The sequence below is a fragment of the Ylistrum balloti genome, unplaced genomic scaffold (assembly GCF_031769215.1).
Source record: "Ylistrum balloti isolate Yb309-2 unplaced genomic scaffold, AGI_CSIRO_Ybal_v1 Utg370466, whole genome shotgun sequence".
NCBI lineage: Eukaryota > Metazoa > Mollusca > Bivalvia > Pectinida > Pectinidae > Ylistrum > Ylistrum balloti.
Window position 1 is genome coordinate 848,873 of NW_026782307.1, and position 24,037 is coordinate 872,909.

A 24,037-nucleotide genomic window follows, 5' to 3' on the forward strand; every position below is an offset into this window, starting at 1 on the left:
CCCGAAAATAGTGCTCTCTTTTGTCCCTGAATTCAAAATCGCTTTTAAGAATTAGGATTTGCTAAGTCCGTTACGGTCTGCTGAATTTCGATACACTCTTGAGGTTTTTGTGTAGGCTTGTGAAGCTTGGCTTTAGTCTATGGTATTTATCAATTTATTCTCGTTCTTTTCTGTCCGTGATGTTAATCTGTATGCGTGGTTCCAATAAACTTTTTAATCCGTTTATTTAATGTTTAATTACTTAGCGTGAATTGCATCCGGTTGATATGTGGTATGATCTAGGGACACTTAGTATGGATGTCATTAAAATTAGTTGAAAACCCTATAAATCACACAAACCACACACACACAAACACACACACAAACTCTCTCTCTCTCTCTCTCTCTCTCTCTCTCTCTCTCTCTCTCTCTCTCTCTCTCTCTCTCTCTCTCTCTCTCTCTCTCTCTCTCTCTCTCTCTCTCTCTCTCTCTCTCTCTCTCTCTCTCTCTCTCCTCCTCCTCCTCATCATCCCCCCCGCCCCGGTGTTTTGTTACAGTCTTACAAAATGTAAAAAAAAAAAAAAAAAAAAAAAAAAAGCCAGTGCAGACATGAATCAGCCGGTTACAATGTGTGTATGTTGCTGATCATCCTTTAGTAGTATCTATTTCATATTGTATACCTTGTATATGTCAAAAACTTTAGTAATGTGAAACTTCTTTGAAGCAAATTCCCAGGCCGGGAAAATTCTCATCGTGTCAGTGTACCTTTTAAACAAGAGACATTCGTTTGATAACAACATGAATTTTTAATGCATGAATAACACATAAATCAGGAAAAATAGAATGCTTCGTATTTTTTCTGAAATTTAACTGTCAAAAGTTGAATGACAAAAAAAAAGACAGAAAAAAAGAAAGGGGCAACAGGTATAACCTTTGAAAGTCTTCTCCTTACAATAACAAACAGTTATGCAGACATATCATTCAACTATTTGATAGCTTATAGAATGATATTATATAAATAACACATATATTGTAATCTATGGCATTGTTTTAGATGAATTTTAACGAAATCATCAACGGAAGATTAATTTTCATAATATGTCCCTTAAATGGAGGCAGACACAGACTCAACCAGTTAATACACTAACAATCCTGTGGCTGGTCTATACAGTTAATAAGCATATCTTATCTTGAGACAGTATTTATAGATTGAGTGAATGGAAACTAAAATTTACGTCTGGTAACGTTAATAAATCTCTAAATTAACATAACAAGTTTATTAATTTTCTTCGTGGGTTATGAAATGTTCGAGTATTTCAAAGTATATAATCGTTTAGACTAGAAAGTCTGCTAATAGTGAATAGAGGACAATGAGGGCAAAAGTGTGTCCAATCATGTACAGGCTGACTGACATCAATTACAGGTAAACCTAGCAGCAAAGAGGGAATGGAATAAACTAAGTTTCAATTACTAGCAGAGATTTTTAGTTGACGTAACTATTAAAATCAATCTGGTGTTCATCCGAAGAATTATTGCTAGAGGCACACCAAAGGTTCTATTGTGACGTAGAGGATAATTATCAGTATCATTATAATTGATGAAAGGTTGAAATGAATAAGTAACATTAGGAGGACATCGGTAGTCTCAGATCTTTATAAAAAAGTGGATATTTTGATATATTTGTCTTTATTTTACTATCGGAGTTAGGGCAGACTCGTTATATAGTATGGATGTATGAATCGTGTCTTTTTGTAATGAGCATGACTTATAACGTGTTAAAAAATATGTCGGGAACACCTCCTGATTATATATGTTACCTTCGCATGATGTAAATCGCTGATCATTTTAACGTGTTATTTGCACGTTGTTATAAAAATATTTTCGTTCACTTTGTACCTTCTTCGATAAGGACCTTAGGGAAAATGTCGAGTTTCCGGAATTTCACGCCTGCTACATTTGCATCTTAGATAGCTCATTGCTTCTTTTTCCATCTTGATAATGACATACCTCCATTTTCACATATCACTAATCAAAATCCAAAATAGCAAGCAGTTATGGTCTAAATATAAGCACCATATACCAGCAAGATTATGCAAAGTTTTGAGGTAAAACCTACACCACGTTCATCACAGGACGCTATCGAGCTTTTAATCAAAACGTCTTTGACACGAGTTCCGTAATCATTATCAGTGAAAGCTGCAAGCAGGGAAAGTCAAATGGCATGTACAGAGCTCTTGTATAAATTGTTAAAGCCTGAATGAGTAATATCGCTTGTGACAAAAATTGAAGTTTTGATGTTAGCATTGAGCTACGCCCATCGACATTTGACAAGATGAACTACACAAAAGAAACCCATTCTTGTGTGAAATTGCACACTGGCAATGTTTAAAGCAACATCAGTGTTCTGGTCAAATCAGGCAAACGACGAATATTTAAATTGTAATTCAAAACTAATATGAATGTGTGACACTGTGATCCCACATTAAACCGATATGATTTACAACGTATCAACAATGAATGCGACATAAATGGAATTCACGGGAGCTGTCTAATTTGTTTTATACACAATGTTTGAGTAATGTTATTCATATTTCAATACATGACATAGCCAACAGGAAATAAAGATCATATTGTTGCTTGGACCTATAGTCGTATGTAGCTTCGATATCTTCCATCTGATAATCTTTATGACCAGTGAGGTAGTGACCAGGTCGTTGGTTTTGGCTTTTTTCTCCTAACCGGCTTTCCTGAAGCACCCAAACCTGAACGTCTTCAATGGAATCTGGCTGTAAATAGGACGTAATTTAACATTAAAGAAACGATCTTTCCAGTAGATAGCAAGACCACAATGCTTATGTGATGATTATGACGACTATAAAACTACTATATAATCTTTATCATTACGCATCTCTGGAATCCCGTATTGTGGGTTTGTATTGGTGATCAACAGAGGCATGTTTAGGGTTTAGAATATTGGGTTGCTTTCCAGATATGGAACATTCACAATATCGAAATTTAAATCATTCCGTTTATCAGCTTGATGGAAAGCTGCCCGTGTTCGTTTCATTGTAGGAAACTTTTAAATTTTTCACTTAGATATACGTATAGTCGTATGGGAGATACTGCGAACCAGATATTAGATCATATTATTATTTTTCTGTGTATATTTTCTCTTTTATTTGAACGTATTTAAACGAAATACACTTCAGTTTAGTTTAAAATCATGGCTATTTATCACCGTTCATCTTTATTTGAAGTTGTTTCGTCCTTCTGAGACTCGCCAGTAATGCTTTGGGCCTATGTTGTTGCAACCTAGGGGTAATCTATTAAAAAAATGAAACAGCTTACAACCTACATCTTTTGGTGTCCTACATATGTTTGTCATTGAAAGACTTACACGCTCAAACGTAAGATGGTCTGCACAGATGACATATTTAGTTGGACATATGTAGATGATATATAGAAAAACTAATGCATTTACAATGGCATTGTGATATAGACACCAAAACGGAGAAAAGAATGCGACAAAATGAAATTCGAAATTGACAAACCTGGACAAATGAGTATTGTAAGAACGGTGGTATTTTACTTGATGATCTGAATTGAGCTGGGTAATCTAATATTTATTTTATACAGTCATGCATAAGTACACAGACCTATAAGGACATCAACAAGTTGTATTTGGAGGTGGAAATGTATTTTCCTATCGTAGGTCTTCTACTTGATGTTAGAGCCAGAGTATGTAAGAGTGCGTGAGGGGAGTGCGATGGAGATGTGTATTCACTAAGGCTAGGTTCATATTAAGCTAATCGAGTTGATATGATGAACGGATTCAAAAAGTCTACCCTATATCACCACCTGTACGATTAACTGATATGTTTGTATGTCGTTACAGGATTGTCAGTATTCGGAACATTTATGAAATATGCCCGACAGACTTTACTGGACGTTCTAAGACAACTGGAAACATTAAAGTAAGTAACATATACATTTTCTAAGTAACATATCGATTTCCTAAGTTACATATCAATTTCTTTATGTTTCTCGTAAGAAGAATATGAAAATCGAGAAAAAGAAATTGACTTGCTGCAGCTGTTGTCACACATTCCACATGACTATTAAATACAGTCCTTGTGATTATTTTACGATCCTCAACAAGGGAAGTTTGTATTGATATGTCTGTCGTAAACTTTTGATGTTAAATGACAGCATTTATCTAAATAACGACATACAAGATGTGAGCACTGAATTCAGAAACACCGACACATGCTAAACATTGTAACATTCTGATGGTGATTTTTTAAAGGATTTTTCATCTCAGATTAAACTAAAGTCACTATTCATGTCAATGAATTCTCCATTACTTCCATATTACATGATAGACTAAACAATGAAGTAAGTCAAACGAATATCAATATTTCCGGAGAATCACATCCCTTACCGAACGAAAACAATATCTGAAAGATTTTGTAACTTATTTTCCTAAACAACACCTAGTACCACTATAGTTTTGGGGTCCAGGGAACAACTGGGCTATTTCATCTAGTGTCTTCGCAGATATAATTACTATATGTTTAACAAAGAAAACCAGATAATTAGTTCAATGACCACATCGAGCCCCTGAGTTCTTAATAGTAAGGGTTCACTGTATATATAAATCACAAAAAGTACACGTATTATTGTAATTTAAAGACGTTTTACTGTACATGTGCCTCTGGTTTTGTAGATGACGGGCTATACGAATTGGCCTTTATTTCTCAAATCGGACAATAAACAATTTGAAATAATACCCGAACCATCTCTTCTGTATGCGTTGCACACACATATCATGTGTCTCTTAACTACTTTTTCTCAACACAATACACAGGTACGTTCTCCAACATACAATAAATTCTTCGCGGCATTCATATGTATATCAGCTATATCTGGAATTTAGGCTACCTCAAATTCTACTTCTCCTTTTTATGTCCATTATAAAACCCAGAATTAGCAGTATAATGAAAGGCATGCGTTTGTGACACTGCATGATTTTATTTCCTGGAGTCCAATGTGATTTAATACATGTAGTTACGCTGTGGCCCTTTACAATAATGTTATCCACATAATACATGTATTTTGTGAATAATCCTGAGATAGTAAATTTATGTCTTTCACTCCAAGCGATTTCTTTCCCTTTTTATACTTATATCAGTAATTACAATGAAATGTAATTAGCCTCTACAGATAACGATTATAGCTAAATACTCTACTGAGTAGTATTATGTAACAATGTTTTTTTCTGTTAAATCTTTACGTAACCACATATTGATGTTTATGGTATACGTGTACGTCAATGAAAATTTTACAGTTACCTTGAATGACTGTATTCATTATTTGTTGGGCCAGAATAAGTACATGTATCTATACTGTAAGGCTTGTACAAAATGGTTATTGACATCTAGTTTTAGCCATTATTTGTCTATAACGCAGGATTAACAAACAACCCACCATGTATGAGTCAAAATCAATATGGTGCTAAATTAATTTAATTTTAGAATGTTGACTGATATGAATACCATTTCCATACTGTCCTGTTCTGAATTACTAACAGCACGAGAGCAACGTCAGTGGAAAATCAGAATCGGAGACCATCCGTCATCATCTTGTTACTGGTAAGGAGGGTCAAACTCCATAAATAAAATATTATATTACAATGTTTGAAGTATACTGAACGATGTAAAGGACAAATTACCAATAGAAGTGTCGGTCATGTTTGCATTGTGATGCATTTCCAGTTTGAAATATATTCACACTAAGAGTTCAAGGAGGTCAGTAATACAGCTTTTTCCTTATCCACCAATTTTGGAAATGACGTTTTTTTTTATATGACTCCAAAAATAAGATGAACCTTTTTGCTTGATTTATTTTTTATCAAGGGCAGAAAAGAGTATTTTCTGCTTCAATACCACGCCTCTCTAAACATAGTTTCCAATTGTATCAGTTGTCTGCATATTAAGTAATATATCGCAACAATGCATCAAGACGGACCTATCGATATATGAACTGTATGTTCCTCGAATTTTAAAATGAACATTTCTAGTATGTTAATTTTTGACTGGCCCAATTTTAGTCAAAAAGGATTTGTAAATAAAAACTGAATGGTATTACATTATAGTTAATACTTCTCGGTAGAGGTAACTTTTATTTTTCCATTTTCCTCGGTGACCCTTGCTATGATGAACTCAAACTAGATTAAGAGGCAATTATGAACGAGGAGAACCAGTTACTTGAGTCGCCCAGTCGGATCTATCGAGCACGCTGGTGGATGCTTTTGTTGTCGTCTCTTCATTTCCTTCACCAGAATGTCGGCTTTAACACCTGGGGACCAATAGCACAGTCAGTCAAAAGAGCATTTGACTGGGAAGATACCACTATAGTTTTTATTCTCAATATGGGTCGAGTGGGAAGCGTCCTTTACATGTGCATCGGATCATACGTGTTTGACAAAGCAGGTATGCGTGATTACCACGTGTCGTTAAAAAAACCCAAAGTAAGTAAGATATTCCAGAAATATATCGTTAGTAAAGTTAAGGACCTACATTTTGATTTGTGGTCGAAAGAAAAGAAAAGTCTCGAGGTTAAGCATTTGAAAGAGAGATAATGCATTCTATCAATAATGGACTATCATGTTCTCAACGAATCTCTTTTAGTTAAAGTACAATTGCCCTTGCACGTTTTTTGGAAAGTATTAAGCGAAATAACTGAGCGCATGGATTCTAAGTGGTTGGCACGGTGACATCAATGCTTTGAAGTACGTTAATATATCGTTTTTGTGATGATCATTTGGATTCCCATTAAAGCAGACATCAAATTCATCGAAAAAAAGAATAGGTGCTACGGTCAAAACAGCTTTTATTATCATTGAAAATAAAAACATTCACTTAAAATAGGAATAATTCTCGTAAAGTTATCATCTCGGTAGATATTTCTAATTTTTTTTCCCCGAAACTAAAATTTCTTTTCAGGTTTACGAGTAGCAATGCTGATCTTTTCTGTTGCTATGTTATTAAGTAACATTTTGCGATCACTGAGTAAAGACAAAGACGTAGCGGTGATGTAAGTATATCTATATTATTGTTTATTTAGGAGAGAAAATGTTATTGATTGCCGTTCATGCTTCAGATGTAACATTTTGTAATTCTAATTTGAGATCGATACACTCCATCATTGTCCAATCCAATTCTCAATCATCATGTTGAGCTATTATGAATACTAATATGATGTTTGTTTTTCATTAAAAGACTTATTACGATCGGAGAGTTTCTAAACGGGTGTAATGGAATAACAGCATTTGTAGCGCCACCTGTTATAGCAGACATGTGGTTTCCACCAGGAGAGAGAATTACCGCATCAGCCATCATGGTGCTAGCTGCATATCTTGGTGAAGGGCTGTCCAGTATTATTGGTAAGTGAAAGAACTTCCATAATAAAATTGATAGTCTTGCAAATCTTATCATAAAAGGGGTTTGAAAGTAGACTGCACGGATACACAAATATACATAGCTGAAATCGTTTGTGCTTGCTTATCTGAATGCTAAAGTGTATCTCCCACATGGACTGAGCCAGATGGTGCAAGTAAACAAAGAATGCTGCAAAACTACTAAGACCATGTGTTCTGAAGAGTTTAGTATTATGTTAGTTAAAAACTGGAAGAATATAATGATAAAATATAGTCTACACTTCACGTCAAAATCGCCTGTCTTAAAACATTAATTGACCTGTTATCGCGGATTGCTATTTCCTGTTGATTAGTCAAATTTATTGAGTGATCGTCACTGACTGCCAAAACTAATAACATAAAGGTTCAAAAGATGCAGGTTGATCAAAATTATAGGGAAGTTTTATGGTCACCATAGTGATCTTGTTGAGAAATATTCTATTTCTCTGTGCGATATGAAACTTGATGTATTTGATGCTCGTTAGTTTGCATGTTCGTTCCGTTCTTGTATATCTTGTTCTCATCTGTGAACGCGACATTTCTTTCTTGGTTGACCAAGGTTTACATGGCGGGTGTCGTCGATGAAGTAGAATACGCTAACTCTTCCAGAACACCGGAGAATTGAACGGAATTTGAGTGTTAATTATTATTATGTTGCCATATTGTTATTTGTTATTTTTCTTCTATTATCAATTGATTGATTAGAAACGAACATCCTCACGCATTGTTAATGCAATATTCGGTACGCAACTGTTATCGAACCGGCATTGAAATTGCAGGACCATGGACTTATCAACATGTACAAACCGAACAGTCACGAACGACTTCATGTCATGTAAACCATGCAAGCATAAATATGGAGTTTACAGATATTTGTTCTTAGTATCAGTTCAGTGGCTTCTGATTATGTATAGTTGGTGTTGACAATCATAGTGGAGACGGATATTGTCTTTAGTCGTAACACTGAATAGGTGGACGTTTATAATGCTTTAACTAAGATTCGTCTGCTTTTTGTCATGGAAAGATCCTTCTTCCTCTAAAAGCGCATTAAATTTGTCCTTGTAATGTACCAATAACTCCACCTTTTAACATGAAATGGATGAACAGGTCATGAGGCAAGTAAGCGTTGAAATTTTAGATTCGAACATGCGACCATTTTATTATGAAACACAATTCGTTGAAACAATGTATAAAATATAACTAAAAGTACAGTTTACACAGTGACCATTCAAAATCTCAAAGCATGAGAAAACAGAAGACCATGGAAAGATGATCGTTTTCATGCTTCATGGAGGTCACCCGACATTTTAGTGAACACAAAAGGGTAATTTTAACGAGAAATAGGTTGTCAACAACAATGCCACCAGACATTCGAATTTCTGACAAAGAAATGTTCCGATAATATCGTTGTGATGACAATGAAATTTCAGTATCATTTAAATAATATTTGCATAAATTGTACATCATGTACATATACAAGCAAGAAATTACACACCCGATGATTTACTCGAGTATTCGATTTTAATAGCAATAATAATGTCTCAGTGCTGTTTTCTATTTTGACTCACTACTGGATTACTTTTAGAGTCATATTAAAATTATTCATATAATAAGAAGACAAATTGTAATTGAATTCTGAAAACGCTCACGTTTCATAATGTCTGGTTAAACAACCTTTTCGCAGTTGAGAGATATAAATGTCACTTTGGTTATAAAATAAAACGTAATTTGCATCAAATATTGCGTGAACGTATAAACCAAAGTATCAGATGTACCTATAATGACTTTAAACTTCATCTGATTTCTTGAACTTTTTCAGGTCCCAATGTATTGGAGAAACCAATTTACGCCAACGACAGGTATGGTCAAACATTTATAATTACATTTTATTTTTTTAAAGAATCATACCACAATTGCTTATCTCATGCTATTTCAAGCGAAGCTCAACTACCAGAAGCTTAATTTAAGAGGTAAAGAAGAGTTTCGCTGACTTTTTGGTATTACAATTAAAGTTGAAATGTGAAGTGTTTTTATACGCTACGTATTCGCTGGTGATAATTTTACTTTTGTATTATGTTTCAGTATCCTGCAAAACTCAACAGTAACTACAGAGTCGACGACAGGTTGTTTTCTAACATTTCATTTTATTCCTTTGTTTACAACTTACATCCTTTGGTATAAAATTATGCATGAAGATCATTTGCTAAATCTAAATCAATCAGTTGTGTTCTGAACGTTACAGACAGATTGATTAGCGCTTAATGATGTCCCTTCTTTCGGTATCGTAATTAAACACAATTTGAGTATAAATTCCTTTCTATATAATACATGTCTATACTGTTGTAAATATATGTATACATTCTATCTCCGTACCTTTGTTAGTTATCAATGGCGAGGAAATTCTGGATGGACTGATGTCCTATCTTTATGTTCGTAAGTACATGTTTATTTCGTTTCAAGGTCAATAGCTATTATCCTTTGTAATCGACATTGAAAAGTAAGGACGGTTTTAATGTCTGTTTGGATGGAATATGTGTGGGTTTTTTTGACCGGTATCATTGACCATTATGTCTGATGAAATAGGAGGGCGTACACGCACATATTGTATCTAGAATTGGGCACATTTCAAGAATACTTTGAAATTCACGGTGAGCATCAATAGAACACCTCAGAATATTTGTTGTCTTGTTGACAAATTATTTCTCAGTATAACATGTTTTAATAGAACAGTTTAACTGTTTAGTGAACACGCATTTAATATAATGAGGTTATAAACTAAATGTTAACATAAAATTTAACTAATTTGCAATAGTCCAATTTCATTTTCAATTTAAATTGTATTAACTACCACCCTGGCATACCTTGAATGCAAATCAGGTCAGCGGTGATAAATTCCGAACATCACATCCACCCATGTCCTCACATTAGATTGTATACGGCTGAGTGACGAACAGTCTTTTAGAATAGAAGCACACCCATTTATTTTCACATCCTCACAAACACACATACCACACACACACACAAATATATATATATCATTATTCACTATCATTATTCCTATATAATCTATGCATGAAATTCTATCTACCTTATAAGATAGCACTTAGAAAATAATATATTATTAATCAATCGATGTCAGTGATATTGATGAAGTAGCAAGCGATGGCAGGATTTAAGGTCTTTTGGAATTTTCTGAAAGCTTCATCTTACCATGGATAAATGTAATGTAATAAATGTAAATTTTGTAGTGTAGGTAACGGATTAGCGAATAAAGGAAGGGTTAAGTTATCAGATGTGATATTTTTAATATGATCTTTCTAGTCATTTTATAATAACTAACAATATGCAACTATTCAAATATGTATGCAGTTCGATATGCCTGTTACAAATCACATTTGAAACCTGATTTGTAATTTTTTTTCTAATTTCTGGCGATTAATGATCAGTGTACATTATATAACTCCTGACTATAGAAATGAAAATACATTTCAGCCTATAGAATGATGCTTGGTATCCATTTTATTTTCATATCCTCAGAGTGTGGAGTATCGGTAGTGTTATTCATTATGACCGTTGCTTACTATCCTGATAAACCGTCCTCGGCTCCTAGTACCTCTGCTGGAATGTCCCGCCTTAGCTACGTGGAATCCTTCCGGAAACTTGTCAGGTAGCTATTCATTTAACGTCTTATCGAACCTCACAAATATCAACCCAGTGTCTAGGATATCGCTTCCGTTTAAGATTTTAATGTGAATTAACATAAATTATATGGTTCTTTGTCTTTAAATCTGAACACATAAATGTTGACTTTCCAATATTGAGTCAAGTTCGGTGACGGAGACCAATTCAACTTTCAATAAATACTGTTCAAAACTGAATGTGAAATATAGCAAAATAATTGAAGATCAAATCAGTCATTGAATTATAACTTTCTTTGCAAATAAACAATGCTATGTCATTATATTAATTAAACATATTCTTTTGTACGTTTTAACATGGTAAGTATAATTGTTAAATCAATATCTATGTTATATAATATATATAATGCAACATACACTGCAGAAACAAGCATCTGCTCTTACTGGTGCTGGTTTTCGGTGTAATGATCGGCGTCTACACGTCCTGGGTTCAAGTGATAGACATTGTATACAACCCTATCGGCGTTTCACAGGTAATGTTATTGGTTTTTACCTTCTAATATACTAATGATTTGTACTTCCATATATACAAGGAAGAGATAATGGACACATTGATTACCCAATTACATATTATTCGGCATTGAAAAGGTATATTACAAATTACATGTTTTCGAAATATGGTTACCGATTTCCTATGTAAATAAAGACAGATGCTTCATTAAATGTAGTTTTGGGGAAAAAATAAATGAACATGGTGTTGTTTAATTATCTGTATATATTTAGCTTACACAATTGATGTATTGTATGGGTTTTATCCTCAAAATCCGATGCTTTCGTCCTCAGCAGATTCGTTTAGCCAAATAAAATGAAAAAAAGTAGATTGAATCGAAGTGTTGATAATTTGATATCCTGAACAGATGCTATGATTTATTATAATAGCTGCATTTCAGCGAAAAGCAGTGGTATAAGATGTAGAAAAATAACAAGCGTCATTATGATCAAACCCAAACGGGTATACCTAAAACAGATTTAAGATACAACCATCGCCGACTGGTTTAGTTTCTGTTTCTTAAACCATTAAACTTACATGTATTAAATGCTACTTTCCCCTGTTGAACAATGCTAAGCTAAACGTGACAAATAGTAAAGAAAGCAATATTGACATATGTTCTGCTTTTTTCTTCCAGCTTAGCGCTGGGTGGATAGCTTTTTATACTATAATCATAGGCAGTATACTTGGGTTCGTTATAGCAAGGTAAGTCTCCAAAAATGTGATCTTATTCTTTGTGTTACAATGCAAATATCAAGTTATGTAGATATTTGTTATCTTTTAGATCATTGTTCCTTTTCTTGGTGTAACAGCGCCGATACGTATATCGGAAATCGATTTTTGCCTTTGTGTTATCTTTTGATGTTAAAAAAAGGCTCATTTTTTTATAAAGGTAGCATTCATTGATTCAAAAAATACCATTCCTTGTATGATATGAAAACTATTCACTAGGCTCCATTTGTGTATCTTTTCCGTTTTGTAATTGAAGGTTTTGTTAAATATGTTTTAACTGCTCAGACAATGATGTGCTAACCACAACTACATTAAAACGTCTATTTTATGATTGTTATAGCCTGTAAATACTTATCAATTCAAAACATATCATTGTCACATTTGTATCTCTACAAATTTGTATACATAAACAAATGTATCTTTATTTAATCTCTGTATCGAACGTTATCAATATTTAAATTATTTCATTATTGCAGGTACAATCTAAGTGATTGTTACGTTTAATTGCAGGGCTTTAGGCATGTACTTATGAAGCAACATTTAGTAATGATTTCGTTTTGTTGTAGGTTTTCTGATATATTTATGAAGCGACTCAAGCCAGTTCTGTTAGCTATGTTTGTACTCACCATAGTAACATCCCTGTGGACGGCTTTGATTGCTAATGGATTACTTCCGTATACTAACTGTAAGATTTTTATGCATTTTTTAAAGTAAACGATTGTCTCATTCACATTGTGTATGTAGCAAAACTGTCTTCTATAATGACATATGGATAACCAGGATTTTAAAGTCATTTAGTCGGCGCAAGTTTAGTCACAAATTGATGAAATGAGAGACATTATGACTTTATTTACATCAATCGGATAAAGGGAAATACTGAAATACACCAACTCAACAGTCATTATATTCCATGAGCAATAAAATGCTATCTAGTATTCATCTTATATATCTGTGCGATTGTGTTCCGTGTATGAGAGCTCTCTATTGAACCACTATAGTAATATCATGTTTATTTATGAGACATCAGATGAAGCAATTAGAAGCTAGTACAGGTAAAAGTAACTAAGTATAGAAAAATATATCAGATATTACGTAGGAAGGTTGTACAAAAGGCACAGCAGCGCCTTTCATTAGAATTAGATAAAGAAGATCTAAATCATGAATTAAACGGTATCTGCAGAGTTGTCTACCTTTTGTGATCTTGAAGATATAAAATAAAATTAATAATAGAATGATCTAACCTGACATTTATATGTCCTTGAATATTTATAGACAAGAATTCGGACTTTTCTTGTGTTTCCAGGCTCCGTTATCGATCTGGGTGTATTTCTGTTCTATATATATATATGAAAAATGGAAATAATCAAGAGAGCTCACAACACATTACATGATTATACGAAAATGCATTAGAAAAAAAGGATCAACGCACGATTATGTTTGTAAGATTCTTTGAAAGACCCTACCTTTATGTCAGTAACTAAGATAAAGATTTATGAAAATGTTTTACGTGACCCATTCAAATTTACGAATTCTTATTAAACATAAAATTAAGTTTATTATATGTACAAGGTAAAACGTCTTCAGTTTAAATACTAGGAGGGATTTTTCAGATTTAAGACTGAAATGAACACTTTTTGACAAAAGAATACAAATTTTCATCTTCGCAAAAATACGGTATATGGTGATGGAATATCTTCAAGAAACTTAATTCAAATATATAAATTAGTCTTACATTTTTTTACTCTCTTTGTGAAGTATGATGTTTAAAAATTCCGTAAATTCAGAAAAAGCAGATATGAAATTATTGCATATTTATTTTTCCAGGGCAGTTGTATGTATCTGCCATCGTGAGTGGTGCTATGATAAACGCCTCCTTCCCTCTGTGGTACGAGCTTATTTGTGAAATGTCCTTCCCTATACCCGGTGGAATCATTAACGGAATGTCTAACTTCGTCTTCCTCGTCTTCGCCAATGTCTTCTTCGCTCTCATGTATATTCCTGTACACGGTAAGTATTTTATACATATAGACTTCGGAAGTCGTAACATGTATATCACATGATGAAATTATAGGAGTAGTTTTAAGCAAGAGACTTATACTTTCAGAATACCATGTCAGAGGTCCCCATTGTCATCTTCCTGTGTTCATAGTTTGCCTCATTTCATCTGATGGGATGGGAATTTTAATTTTCTTTTGTTGTTTTATTTATGAAAATAAGCGATAATATCAATAATGGCGCAAAGAAAATTAACTTTCAAAATATTTTTTTTTATTTTTATTTTCTGAGTTGTCTCCCTTCCGCAGACCACCGATGGATGACGTGGACTATGTTCGTTTGTTCCGTGATTGGTTTTGTGACGTTGTTGTTGTTACCGGTGAAGTACATTAGGACAGATATCGATATGGAGTCTAAGGAAGTGGATGACAGTCACAGCAACAAGGCCGACAATATCATGATGGAAACCTGTTCTCAGGAAAACGTTAAGAATGAAAATGAATAAGTGTTTAATTTATCATTGCTAGCTTTTCATTTAAATGCATTTTCGACAAAAATATAACAAGTATCAATGTAACACGTTGCTAAAATGACGGTGATTATCATACTTATCAAAACGCTTCCTGACGCTAATAGTTCCTCCAAGAGAGCTATCTTATATTTTTAATGGAAAAAGCGTTGTAATGCAGAGCGCCATATCATTGATTGCGGACGTTGATTGCGTAATTCATCAGGAAATATTACCGTAATAGTTGTTCATGTGTGATGACAATGGCAAAATGTTTTGTGTATGTAATGTGAATGGGGTGCGTTCGATGCATATTAATGAGGCTTTAAATATGTACACATATATATATATACATATATATATATCAATACAGTGTTAACTATATTTTTGATAGTTTATGAAATAAACACACACATGATCTCTTATTTCTGTTCTTTTCTGTGCGTGATGTTAATCTGTAAGCGTGGTTCCAACAGGCTTTTTTAATCCGTTTATTGAATGTTTAAGTAGTTAGTGTAAATTATATCCGATTGATATGTGGTATTATCTAGGGCCACTAAGTATGGATGTCATTCACAGTAGTGGTATAGATATGTTTAATATAACCTCGAAAATTGATGACATCACGACAGTATTTGTTCTCCGAATAATGAAAACATTCTGTTTTTGTATCTGTGTACATCGGAAAAATCGAATATTCCTATAACACCAAACCCTGTAGTCTACGCCCTACACAAACACACACACACATATTGTACAATACACAAGTGTGATCTCGTATTGAGGAAACGAAGTATGCATTCTTCCTGTGATTTTTAAAATAACAAGTATTACAGTATAAATGACTCTCTCAGTATGTATTAACATTTTCCATGAATTTTGTATAATCTTTACAAAAGAACATCCTTGCTTGAATGCTCTGTTACTGGCTGATGACCCACGCCCTACACACACACGCAAACACACGCACATCACACGCACACACACACACACACAGAGAGAGAGAGAGAGAGAGAGAGAGAGAGAGAGAGAGAGAGAGAGAGAGAGGGGGGGGGCACACCCATCTACCTACCTACCTAAATTTCCTTGTTACAATCATACTGATATTGACATTTGACGCGTTGTAAACATTTAGCTAGTAGTAATCAAACTGTGAATTTTGTCATTTGACGCGTTGTAAACATTTAGCTAGTAGTAATCAAACTGTGAAATTTGTCATTTGACACGTTGTAAACATTTAGCTAGTAGTAATCAAACTGTGAAATTTGTCATTTGACGCGTTGTAAACATTTAGCTAGTAGTAATTAACTGTGAAATTTGTCATTTGACGCGTTGTAAACGTTTAGCTAGTAGTAATCAAACTGTGAAATTTGTCATTTGACGCGTTGTAAACATTTAGCTAGTAGTAATTAACTGTGAAATTTGTCATTTGACGCGTTGTAAACATTTAGCTAGTAGTAATCAAACAGTGAAATTTGTCATTTGACTCGTTATAAACATTTAGCTAATAGTAATCAAACTTTGTGAAATTTTACACTTTGTAAACATATAGATAATTTTAATAGCAACCGATCTTTGTAAAATTTGACACTCTAATTAACTTCAAATCTGATACATATATAGTCAACTAATGCTTTTTAATAATTTCAGCAAATGAGAAATTTAGAATTAATGATATCCTGGCCTGAAACATTCAGTAGACCATGATAATATGTATGCACTTAAATGTGAAGATATGTACTTTTGGATATTTTCAATTATTGAATTTGAATGTTACGAAATCGGAGACTTTTGTCACTATTTCTTCATGTTTACATAAAAATGGAAAATATTTTCAAGAAGACTTCATGATATGTTAAAAAGAAAATCCTTTAGATTTTCATTCTTAGAAAATGTAAGCTTTCGTCACATTATCAACAGATTCTAGTATCCCTTATTTGAACTTAACTAATAGGTCATTGTATAAGAACAAGTATGTTGTACGTGAAGCAATGCAACGGCTACTAGACAGTACACTTGATATATGTGACTATATATACATATTTTAGAATGCGTCTATGCTTTGCTTGTCCAATGTCTGAGGCAGATTGCAAGGTTAAATTCGTTGAACATGTTAGTATCCCGTCCTATTCTGAATTCCTGTACAATTTCAATATCTTGGCGATTTCTCTTTGATCAGTGGATATTACAACGCCCAGAGCATATGCGAACAAGTCAGGGTGTGGGATACGAGCATTGTACTGATTAACATGAAGTCAGTTGTGTCAACAGGTAATATCGCCAAGCATTTTGTCCAGATATGTAAGTTTCCTTAGGCAATAACTTGCGGTGACGTCTGTCCTTCGGGGATCCTTATAGCAGTTATAGGTGACCAGAATGGCGTCATATGTCAGCTCCAATATGTTTTATTGGTCATTGACGAACAGACTTTTGATCATGTGACTAAGTGGACGAGGGTTTTATTGTAATGACGAGGGATGAAATCGCGGAAAGAAAACGAATCCAAAATTTTGTAAACACTTTGTTCTATTATTTATTTTTACAAACTGGCTGTTTTCATAAACACTCGGAAACAATTGTGCAGAAAAATATTTTGTTGTTAACATCAGTGCCCAAATTAAATTATATTCCGGAATTGGGGGCAAATCCCTTCGTGGGCCTCTCTTCTCAAGACTTGTATAAGACTGATACGTAGATTCGGAAAATCAACAAGCACGACAAGTAGAAAACATATAAAACAGGCCGATGATAAAGGTTTCATTGTCAGAGGAGTGTGCAGACATTTACGGTAATAACACACACGTGTTATTTAACCGGCCGGGTCTATCGACGGATAGAGGTGTTTCGTGTGTTTCTACTGTGAAATGAATGTGCAATGCATTGTGACATATACTACAAATTAAGAAATTGAATTCGAATCTACGGAAGACAGGGACTTTTTAATAAAGCAGGGAAGACCATGAGAGAACACCCGTTCATCACGAACATCATCTACATTTTAATTGTGTTCTTTATTCTGTGTAACATTTTTGACGTCACAGAGGGAATTTTTCGTGCGAAGCAAACATGGATGAAGGATATTAAAACAAGACAACGTCACTACGGTATTGCAGCGAGTGATGTAAATGATGACGGTCACATTGATTGGATAGTAGCGGGATTCGATGGACCAAATTTTGTTCTGAAATATGACTTCAAAGCAAAACGTCTCATTAACATTGCAGTTCGGAACTCTCCCTATGCCGCCATCATGGATGAGCCAGGACAGGCCATAGGCGTGGCTGCATGCGACATAGATGGCGACGGAAAAGAGGAAATATATGTCCTTAACACAAACAAGGCATTCGCTGGTCTATCTCCGTACAGCGATAAGTTGTTTAAATGGAGAAACGGTTCTTATGTAGATCTATATTCTGATCCCATCAACAGAAACATTTCGGCAAAGAATTACGCCGGACGTTCAGTTGCCTGTATTGACAGAACAGGTCGTGGCCGCTATTCTTTTATAATAACTGCTTATGCTAACGATAAACATGGTAAATTTGCCATGATTGAAATGGACATTGGTCATCGGGATAATTACGTCCGCACTGGAAATATTGTATTAGTCGACGTGGCCGAAAAAGTAGGGATTGCTAAGGCGACCGGCGGGAGAGGAGTCGTTGTTGGACCTATACTCGGAAATAACGGTCGCTCGGACATATTTTTCGGAAACGAAAACAGCCCCTGGTTAAAACTTTCGGGTGACAACTTCTTGTTCAAAAACCTTGGAAACGGAAGTTTTGCTGATGTAGCTGTAAAATTGAATCTGGCCGATGGGTATAGTAACGCACGTGGGGTTGCCCTTGGCGACTTTGACGAGAACGGCTGGATCGATATTGTCGTTGGAAACTGGAACGGACACCATCGACTTTATTTGCAGGATAAAGATACCGGTAGATTTCGAAATATCGCAAACACACAATTTGACAATCCGTCATTGGTCAGAACTGTTATGGTAGCAGATTTTAACAATGATGGACAAACTGATATATTCTTTAATCATTTCTGTAGCAGAGATGGAGCACCAGTAAATAATCGTCTCACAACCATATCCAAATTTGGAAGCGGAATAAGACAAAATGTCGGTGATGCTGGAATGGCAAGTGAACCGTACGGATGTGGGACAGGCGGAAGTTACGCAGACTTGGACGAAGATGGGACATTAGATATGATTCTATCTCATGCTGATAGTTTCGCGGATCCGTCTACATCTCCGCTCACTGTGTTTCGTGCCTCGTCTTCTAAGTGGAATAGATGGGTACGTGTGGCACCAAAGACCGTATATGGCGGACCAGCACGTGGTGCTCTTGTGACGCTGAACTTCCCAAACGGGAGACAACTCTCACAAGTGATCGATGGTGGTTCAGGATATTTGTGTCAGATGGAACCCATCGCTCATTTCGGTTTGGGATCAGCTTTCCCAAACTCTTTGTTCGTCCGATGGCCTGATGGGCGGACATACACCAAACGATTGAATAGGTTTGAATTAAATCAAGTACACACTATTGACTGGGGGTGGTCAGTGTACAGTGCCCCGACGTAAGTTTGTAGGATATTGTGGTCAGATCTCTTTTATTACGGTTTAAAAACATGTATTTCTTGTATTTTGCTGTCTGGTCCTTAACAGTGTTGGGTTATATAAATCCTATATAAATATGGGATATTTACCTATCGTATTCAAATATTTTCTATCATCTTCATTTGTGTCGTATTATTGTTTCACTTCTAAATATGCCGTGACATGTCATTCTAATTCGAAATCGCACTCGGCAGTGATTTATCTACAATTCAAAATATCAGGACATTTTCCAGAACAAAAAATTAAAAAAAAAAAACATGAAATAAGCTGGACATTTCCTATATATTTTATGCTAATTTTCACAATTTCTGAGATGTAATTTAGAAAATAATGTGTTATTAGTCCTGGTCCCAGTTTCATGAATCTTCTTTCACAAGAAAAAATGTGAGCTTTTTCTTAACTTTTGTATGATTTCCTATGGCAGATTCGTGAAAGTGGAGCCTGGGAATCGTATGTAGAGTTATCACTACGTTCGGTATAACATTCAATTGATCTATTCTTTATAGGCATATAACTCTTCTCAGGTGACCAGCCGGTATTATGTAGTTCTGTCACGACCTCTAACATGCCAACAGGTCGGCAGACAGATGCTGACAAGTGTTACCCACATAACGTCTTTTTTATTGGTGACGTCTGGCAGACGTAATCTTGCCGATCCAAGCGATAGTGACACTATAGAAGACAATGGAAAAGTGGAGACGAGACACAAGAGGAAGTATATTGTTTTATGTCACCAATACGTGTTAGAAGATCTTGGTCATGTCTGATTTTAATTTTACATATACCTTAATTTACAATGTGAAGACTAATCATATTTTAAATGAACTTTTAAATAAAGTCACGTTTAGTTTAAACAATATTTTATTCAATACAACAATAAAGTCAACAAAATAAAAATCAAATTGAATATTCTTATTTGTGTTGTAGATAGTTTGTGTAGCAAGACAAAACCAGAAATTTGTGAATACCCCATAACATTATTAATCGATATTGTAACTTATTTACTAAAACAAAAATGGCGGAATGGAGCTGACAATCTGCAGTATACCGTTGAAATTCTCCTTCCCTAATCACGTGGTCAAAATCCATATAACGCCATACCGAATAGTTTTTCAATAAGTGCGTTAATGTTACATGTTGTAGATTTTTTTTATTATTATTAAATGGACGGTTAATCAGGACCGGTATATGTATATACAGTGTCCAAGGTCAGTCGTTGACCACGCTCGTCGTCATGAGTAACGGGTCAAACTTTACAACGCATGACTAAGTCACATGACGGTGATGATAGCTTGTGACAACTAATAAATGACAAACATTTGTCATTATTTGGGATTTCCAGTCGGGGCGACTAATATATATTTATAACGATTAAGTGCAACTGCTAGTATCTTATACAACTTACAGATAGCTATACCTTGCAAAAGTATGCATTGATAGATATTTTGAACATGTAAATAAAAACTGGGTAATTTTAAAAAGTTCATTTTTTAGTGTAATTGATTCAAATATGACGATTTCCCATAAAGCACAATGCACATAAGATTTTATCACGTGATCCGCCTGTTTTCCAGTGTGGTATTTTTTAATTTATGTCACTAGAGTAAGATACCTTGAGGGCGTTTTCATTGGCTGCACCAGCCAGAAATTGATTGCGATGTCATAGTATCATAAATGAATTGAAAATGTAACAACAAAATGGTTGCCTTCGTTTGTTTTTTCTCGACGTTTTAACATTAAAATCTATAAAAATATATTGTCTCTGAGTTTTATGATAAATTGGTTTTATTTTGCAAAGCTCGTAAAATACTAACTTTGAATATCCATGTCATAAAAGGCTCGTATGAAAGGAAGATTCTATATACATGTACGTGTATACAGTTATGATATAAATATCCAGGAATTCTAAATGTGGACGATACAAAGTACAAACTACAATGTACACGTGTCTTGCTATAATATAGATATCAGTTGAAGATGACTAGTGACAAGTATTCAGGTCACGTGTCAATCGTCCGAAAATATGTGATCACTGGAATGTCCAGAATGCGTCAATAAGTAAAGGTCAGACAAGAGAGTAAAGGTCATATAAGAGAGTAAAAGTCAGACAAGAGAGTAAAAGTCAGATAAAAGAGTAAAGGTCAGACAAGAGAGTAAAGGTCAGATAAGAGAGTAAAGGTCAGACAAGAGAGTAAAGGTCAGACAAGAGAGAAAAAAAGTGATACGTTATCTGGGCTTAGTCAAAGGACGGATAGTCAACATTTATTTATCTCCTTTTAACTTAAGTCGATTTTCCCCTCATTGAAGATAATAACAACGAAATTAATAATAAAAAGAATCAAAAAATTCTAAAGGAAGAAAATTTGTATACACGTACATTATAACTAGAAATGAAAGCATTTCATATTTTCTCAGAGGGACCTTGATTACCACTCTCGTTTGATTTTTTTTTATAATTTTCTACGTATTCGATGTTGTTATTTCTTCTATATGTCCTCTTTTTCGTTTTGATTATATCATGTGAGAGCACATTGTTAGCCATGTTAACCTAAAAAAGATCTATCGAAATCAAATAAATCTTCATCAAAATCCAAGATGGCCGCCGGTCGTTTGGTCTGTTCCTCCAATTCGTTTAAACTTAAACATGCACACAAAGTGTAGAGATCTCTCCATTAGTGATGAAATCTAACTTTCAAAATCAAGATGGCCACTTTCAGACCGTATCATGCTTAACAACATTTTTTTTTAATTCTGGCACAACTTTAGACCGAGGGAAATAACTAAAATATTTAATTTGCGAAATTTTCACTTATCTTATAGCCACAGACCAAAGTATAGTGACTGCGATGAGGTACTTTTCTTTCTGAAGATTCCCCCTTAACGATAAAATTAATTGGAGCAATTTTTACGTTTGACTTTCAAAATGACAATTATTTATTTCACATTTCTAACAAACAAAATTATTTGTTTAATAGGTACCTGTACAATAATGCTTGTTGAGGAAAAATTACAATCACTTGTATGATATCTTTTCGAAACGAAATACACTTGAGAAAAAATTACCGATATTTTATAATTAATCTTCAATCCATCAACAGTAGAGAAGGTCGTGTGGTTGTTTATACAAACATAGACATTTTTTTTTGTTTTCCAGCTGAGTTTTCACGTCACACTGTTGTTACTGTGTACAAACCATGACGAATCCGCACGCGAAGATAACACATATAAAGGTCATCGTTATTGGCGTGTTTTGACAAAAGTTACCTGAGCTTCACAAAAAAATATGAAAGATATGTTTTCCCGATATGTAAACTTACGTTATTTATTTCTGCTTTTAGAAACATCTTCATGTCCTTGTTTGTTAGACGGATTTGTTTGTATATTTTAGTCTAGAAGAACCACAGAATTCACAATCCAACTTTTGCACAGATTCATTACACGAACTGAGAGCACCACAAGACAATACACAAACAGCACAGCAGTATCACAAACACATTACTAGGGTATACGCATGCACTTCTACTCCTTCTCCGAAGTTGTTTGTCCACGTGTTTGTTTTCAAATATACTCTTATATTCGTAAAGGTGAGACCAACGAATTTCAAGAACTCTGTTTAAATCTCCCACCCCCATTTCCCGCTGATAAATCTTCCCGTCAGGCCACTGCACTTCCAACAATAGCACATTCGGATTTCTCCCGATTCCGAAATGAGCCACTGGTTCAATGCGACCTCGATATCCGGACCCTCCGTCAATGATCTGGGTCATCATTTCACCTCCGGCCAACACCAAGGTGACCTTTGACCCTCTTGCTGGTGCTGCGTATCGGGTTTTAGGAATTATTCTTACCCAGTAATTTTCAAATCTGGAGATACTTAATGATTTATTACGAAGTATGTTTCGAGTCAAATTAGTAACAAAAGTTTTATTTCGAGCTATATGTGAACGTTGAAATGTAAAATTAGTCATTGTTTTGATTGCAGACGCTGTGGAATATAATGTAATAGTTTGACCGGAAGACTCACCATGAGTTATAAGAAGGTCAAGGACACCGTCCATGTCGATATTCAATAACTATACTTCCGGTACTATAAGCTCTTGGCTCTAGAGCATCCCCAGACTAACCTCTGTTATTTCAAAATCATGCCCCGTTTTGAGAGTTTTGTTGTGTTTACTGTGAAAAGCCTATTTGGTTGGGCTCCATGATGCATAACGTTGTTGAACATTATTTCAGTGTAACCGTCGTTATTGAAGTCCGCTAGCGCTATAGAACATAGGGCGGAACCCTGTCGCATATTTAAATGGGCCATATCGATAAATTTAACATTTTTGCTATAGGATGAAATCTGCTGAATGAACAATCTTTGCGGTCCTAACCAATTCCCGGCAATAATATCTACAAGACCATCTTGATTAATATCCCCTAAGGCAACGTCACGCCCCTTTTGATGTCTGTCTGTCAAACCTAATTGTCGGGCTACATTTCTAAACTTGCCACCTCCAATGTTCATAAAAAGTTTGTTTTCACCTATTTCATT

The 24,037-nt window shown here is 34.7% G+C and overlaps 2 protein-coding genes across 2 annotated transcripts; both read left to right on the forward strand.

The window, feature by feature from the left end:
- Positions 1–6,223: 6,223 nt before the first annotated feature.
- Positions 6,224–14,876, forward strand: LOC132555257 (solute carrier family 49 member 4-like). The gene is made up of 11 exons (XM_060219606.1): positions 6,224–6,508; positions 7,240–7,423; positions 9,276–9,315; positions 9,539–9,579; positions 9,839–9,889; positions 10,994–11,123; positions 11,519–11,627; positions 12,282–12,349; positions 12,943–13,061; positions 14,201–14,383; positions 14,680–14,876. Exons 1-11 carry the CDS (start codon positions 6,224–6,226, stop codon positions 14,874–14,876), a joined length of 1,407 nt encoding a protein of 468 aa, XP_060075589.1.
- Positions 14,877–17,838: 2,962 nt separating this feature from the next.
- LOC132555258 (cartilage acidic protein 1-like) lies at positions 17,839–19,464 on the forward strand. The gene has a single exon (XM_060219608.1). The coding sequence runs from the start codon at positions 17,839–17,841 to the stop codon at positions 19,462–19,464; it is 1,626 nt and encodes a 541-aa protein (XP_060075591.1).
- Positions 19,465–24,037: the final 4,573 nt, after the last annotated feature.